Raw genomic sequence first — 6,018 nt, 5'->3', positions numbered from 1 at the left:
ATAAAGCTTTTGTTGAAAATCATTTATTAAATCGGTATTTACAGGCAGTTTGTGTTTTCATCCATTAACCCAGTTCATGAGCTGTACTTTCGGGGGAGGGGGGGTAAACTCAAAACGACAAAAACACTTAAACCATCATTTACAATTTCCCAAATGCATTCCTAGTGCGTCGCTAGCTCACACAAATTGGGAAGAATCGTTGGTGATGCAGGAGGCACAAGCTGAATTTCTCCTTCTCCCTACGTCCTCTGAAAAGTCTCGAATATGGCTGAGCGTGGACCTCGACCGGCGCCGTGACATCAAAATGGCGCCGGCGAAAGGGGCCGCGCTCGACCCCGGGTCCGTCTCCGCACGGGCGCTTGGGCCCCCCCCCCCCAAAGGCTCCTCTGGTTGCGTTCCACACGACCCCCCCGGGGACTTGGGGCCGGGGCGCTGCACGGTCTCTGGCCAGCGCCCGCGGAGCCTGCCCCGCACACATTTAATGGACACACCCGCCGAGGGTCATCGAAAGACAAACAAAAAATAAACAGTTACAATCTTAGTTCCATTCATTCAGTCTCTTCCACTGGCACCTGAGTTCCTGCCTACGTCAGTGGAGACGAGCGAGCGCGCACGCACAGGACCCCCACCCCCACCCAAACGCTGCTTCACAGTCGCCTTGACGACAGGACAGCCGAGGAAACAGACACACACATATATATATATATATATTGATTTCTCTTTCCTTTTAAAATGGCCTTTCAGCGCTGTCGGACTAAAACACTCCACCGCAGCTCCACCCACAAACCGTGACTTTTGTTATTCCGAGAATCTTAAATAGAGACGACACCGGGAGAAGAAAAGAATAAAAACGAGTAAAGAAAAGCGCGTACAAAAGTTTTCGACTTTCCAAAGCGTGGCGACGGTCTCAATCGTTTTTCTTTTTAACGTTTTAAAACAAATGGCAATGTAAGAGATCGTCGAGTATAAGCAGGATAAATAAAAATAAAAACACCACCAAACGAGATAACAACTGAAGAAATAAAACAAAAGTAAAAATGAACTAAAAACAAACGAGGGGTGAGGAGGGGGTGAGGAGGGGGGAGATGGTTCTCTGGGATTATTGCTGGGGAGGAGCCGCGTGGGCCCTCTCCCACCATCCTCCAGCCCCCGCAGGTGACTCCGCCCCGCCCCCCGCTGGGTCTCTTAAAGGGATCATCACAGTGAGCGCGGGGGACGTCCTATCACAGTGTCTGACGGAGTTTTTCCTTCGCTGCGTTGCGCACAGCGTCGCTAGCGGGAGGAGGCGAGGAGCCGGGGCGGGCAGGGGGGCGGATGCTCCGCGGGGGGCGGGTGTCCCGGGCTCCCGGGGGTGCGCGGCGGCCGCGGCCCCGTTTATCTGTGCTGGCGGAAGCCCTGGGTGCCGTCGGGGCCCGCCGGCTGGCGGACGGCGTGGTGGTTGGAGCGGCTCTCCTCCGAGGGGGAGGTGGAGGTCGTGCGTCCGGGTCTGTTAAGGGGACAGGAAAAATAATTTAACTTATTTGTTTCCGACGCCATCTGCTCACACAACGTCCATCATGTTTGTGGTTCAGAACCCTTAACATTAGACACGGGTGGTTGAATAATCGGTAGCAGAGTACGAGCGAATAATCGATTATTCGGATCTGCCAACAGGATCATAAACACGCAACACAATAATTGAATCTTGCCGCACCACCCTCCCCTTGGCACCTCCCTCGCAGCGATCTACGAAGGAGTTCGTAACCAGCACATCTTTTAAACGACTCGGGAGTCACAGATCTAACGGACGCTCCTGGCACTGGTTCATCCCTGGGCCTCCTTCGCTCACCGTGCCTTCACCAACTGAATCAAACGCACATTAGTCAAAGTCAAATTGAATGACTAGTTGACTCGTCAAGAACCCAATCAGAGAAAAAGAGTCCAGAGTCCTCCATCGCTCCGAACCCATAAATAGGGTTGGTTACCGAAACCCGGTGCCAATACGGCACCGGCGATACAAAAAAAAAAAAAATCACAAAGTTCTATATAAGTTCATCCAGTCGGTTGCACAGTGAACACTCGTTATTTAGAAACACTCCCGGTAACGCCACCAAGTCCACGTTGGCTGAGACGCACCGGGCGTCTCCCTCTCCCCTGGTGTTTCACTGTGTACAAGGCAGAGTGCTGAGCCTTGGACCACAATGTCCAGTCATTCCACAGAAGTGACGATGGAAGTGGGAAATGAACTCGACCACCACGACCGAATGTCCTCTAGTGAAGAGGTTCCCAAACACCCGCATTTTCCACCGGGCTGTGAGAGCACGGACGGTATTTTTTCCAGGGGCGATCTGCTCCACAGCAGAGCAGCAGCAAGAAACGGAGTAAATTAAACAGATCTAGAGTTTTTATTTGCTCTGTTTGGAGACAATACCGTTCTGATCAGAGCTGCAGGTATAATTTGCCATTTTCTTCCATTGTTCCCCTCAGTGTAAAATTGAGCATCTGTTTTTCCTGCGCTTATGCGGCGAGTAACCTTAAAGTAGTGTAATAAGTTAGTTTATTATTCGTAAGTTTGTTTTTGCTTAAGCTCTTGTCAGTTTAGGTGTGTTGTTTAAATATTCTCATATTTGTTACTATTTTTAATATTCATATAAAAGTTACTTATTTGGAAACAGGTGCTTTTCTTTTCAAATCAAGACTCGATAGTCCAATCGATCATTCAGTTAATACAATGCTATTTCCTACCATTGGAACATTAGTGAAGGTTAAACAGGCGTCAGCAGGCAGCAACATTTAAGAGCAGGCTTGTCTTTGTGATTGAGTCTGAACCAAAAACGTACGGACTGAGGCTTCAGGTTCAGGACGCTGCTGCGGCGCCGTCGTGTCAGAACATCACACCTGGGTGAAGCAGCCGAGTAAGGCAACGTATTGAGAAACTCAACGGCTGCGTCCACGTCAGTGTTCCTTCCCTTTCTCTTTTTGTTGCTTGTGGTCAGTTTGGACGACCGGAAATGATGACAAATGACATGCGTCAGCTTTCACGAGCAAAATATTTGCGGGATAAAGGAAGACTTCTACGACTCATAGTTCTGAATTTGCTTGACCTTTCACGGTTCTGAGACACTTATTTAAGACTTGAAAGGCGTTTCAGAAATACATGATTGGTATTATGGTCACACTTTCAGCTCGTTTTCGGAAATGCAATCAAGCAAATTCAACAACAACACATCATTTGTGCCACTCCACAGTTCTCTCACAGGACGGGTGGAGCACACAGCAGTTTTTGGGGAGTTATCACCTGTCTGTGTTGGGTTTGTCCTGAGGCGACTCCTCCGGGCTGGCGCTGCCCAGTATTCTCTTCCTGGCCTCTGCATACTCGGCCTCGCGCTGGGCCAGAGACTTGACCTGCGGCGTGGGCCTGTTGTGGTTCAGGGGCGACGCCAGCGATCCGTTGCTGGAGGGACGCTTCAGGATGCGGATCTGGGGCGGCGGCGCCGCCGGCAGAGAGTCATCCTGGATCACTATGGCTGTCCTCAGGGGCGACCGGGACGAATTGTTACTCGTCACTCTGGCGGGGAAGGGGAACAATGAGGACAATTACATATTCAGGTTGTTGGTGTTTTTTTTTTGTTTTTTTTTACTCCCGAGTGTTTTAGGAGCCCAACAGATTTCAGGCGCTTACTTCTCTTTGTGGCTGATCCGTAGCTTTTCCTCCAATCTTCTCTCCATTTCCTGTGGGGAGGTTGGGGAGGTTATTATTCTTGAATCGTGCAGTTGTGATGTAGAGAAAACTCTTACGTCTAGGGAAGGGGAGCATGGGGGGGTGGAAAGCCAGATTCGGTTACAGGCTATTTTTAAATGCGCAGGGCACTCGCCGTGTCACGGACCTGCCTGGCAGCGGGGCTGCGGTGAAGTGACATATCCGCCTTGTATACACACGGAGAGTGATCGTGGCGGTTCCGGGTGTTATGTACTTATTAGCAGCGGTCTCGCCGAGGTCAGTCCCGCTTCCCACGGTGTCTTATCCGCCCGGCTCGCCCCGGCTCCGCGTCGACACGCCGGCCGGGGATATCCACCGCGCGACGCTCGGGCCCCTGAGCCCGCGGACACGCATCGAGTTGGAGTAGCTGGCGGGGCCAACGAGCGGCCAACCCCGGATGTAGGGCTAGCGCGCTAACCAGGGCTAGCGCGCTAAAGCTATCCGGCCTGCGGGAGTCGCGAGTCGGCGACGCGGAGCTATGGCGACGACCCGCACTACCCGCGTCGGGCCCCCGAAACGGCGTTTGGTTTCCCGGACGGCGACCCCGGGACGTTTCGCCCCCGACTTCCCGGCGCCCTTACCCCACTGTCAGCGGCGTCCTCCCAACTTTGTGCCGCCTCCTCCTCCATCGCTCATCGTGTCTCGCACACGCTGCGGAGTAGCGCTCGCTAACTGGGGGGGGGGCCCCGCGTCACTTCCGCTACCCCCCCGCTGACGTCACACCGCCCAAACTGAAACCACGTGCTGCCTTCAAGGCCAATGGGAAAATGCGGCGCTAACGCCGCGCGCGTCGAATGACATACACGATAAGAGATAAAGAGGCTGTTATTTTAATAAAGACAAAGGAATGTATACTGTAATATGCAAACTGACCCGCGTTTGACCACCAATTTACTCATGTAATCATATACTTATAATTATTGTTGTTATTATTATCATTATTATGATGATTATATTATTAAGTGTGCTGGCAGGGCCAGGAAATACACCAAAGCAAGCCTTTAATTGATTCATTGATATATTACCCATCACAATATTCCAAGCCCATGTGCCTCTGCTTCTTTGAGGGTTTGGGTTAGAAAATACATTCAAAAAAGTGTATTTCTCCGTGTGTTAACCTATTTTCCTTCCATTTTCCAATTATCCAGACTCCAGAAAGAAAATCTTGCAAGAGGTTTCAATTTGTCAATTGGTCATAGTTATAAATCTAATTAAACACTGGAAAAAGGTACTACTACAACTACGACTACGACTACGATTGTGTGTGTGTGTGTGTGTGTGTGTGTGTGTGTGTGTGTATATATATATATATATAAATATAAACCCAAATAGCCGGAAAAATGTCCCATTGGACATGGACAACACCCTAACCGTCAACTAAACCATCTATAACATTATACCTAAACTAAACCATCTATAACATTATACCTAAACTTAACCATCTATAACATTATACCTAAACTTAACCATCTAAAACATTATACCTAAACTTAACCATCTATAACATTATACCTAAACTTAACCATCTATAACATTATACCTAAACTTAACCATCTTTAACATTATACCTAAACTTAACCATCTATAACATTATACCTAAACTTAACCATCTATAACATTATACCTAAACTAAACCATCTATAACATTATACCTAAACTTAACCATCTATAACATTATACCTAAACTTAACCATCTATAACATTATACCTAAACTTAACCATCTTTAACATTATACCTAAACTTAACCATCTATAACATTATACCTAAACTTAACCATCTAAAACATTATACCTAAACTTAACCATCTATAACATTATACCTAAACTAAACCATCTATAACATTATACCTCAACTTAACCATCTATAACATTATACCTCAACTTAACCATCTATAACATTATACCTCAACTTAACCATCTAAAACATTATACCTAAACTTAACCATCTAAAACATTATACCTAAACTTAACCATCTAAAACATTATACCTAAACTTAACCATCTATAACATTATACCTAAACTTAACCATCTAAAACATTATACCTAAACTTAACCATCTATAACATTATACCTAAACTTAACCATCTATAACATTATACCTAAACTTAACCATCTATAACATTATACCTAAACTTAACCATCTATAACATTATACCTAAACTTAACCATCTATAACATTATACCTAAACTAAACCATCTATAACATTATACCTAAACTTAACCATCTATAACATTATACCTAAACTTAACCATCTATAACATTATACCTCAACTTAAC

The 6,018-nt window shown here is 46.9% G+C and overlaps 1 protein-coding gene across 1 annotated transcript; it reads right to left on the bottom strand.

Moving 5' to 3' along the window:
- Positions 1-10: 10 nt before the first annotated feature.
- Positions 11-4,423, bottom strand: szrd1 (SUZ RNA binding domain containing 1). The gene is made up of 4 exons (XM_080015750.1): positions 4,321-4,423; positions 3,662-3,711; positions 3,278-3,547; positions 11-1,486 (listed from the first exon to the last, which is right to left on the bottom strand). The coding sequence occupies exons 1-4, from the start codon at positions 4,366-4,368 to the stop codon at positions 1,375-1,377; spliced, it is 480 nt and encodes a 159-aa protein (XP_079871876.1). The 5' UTR covers positions 4,369-4,423; the 3' UTR covers positions 11-1,374.
- Between the last annotated feature and the right edge of the window lie 1,595 nt (positions 4,424-6,018).

This window comes from Zeus faber, assembly GCF_960531495.2.
Source record: "Zeus faber genome assembly, chromosome: 15".
Lineage (NCBI taxonomy): Eukaryota > Metazoa > Chordata > Actinopteri > Zeiformes > Zeidae > Zeus > Zeus faber.
This window is presented reverse-complemented; position numbering and strand designations above follow the sequence as displayed.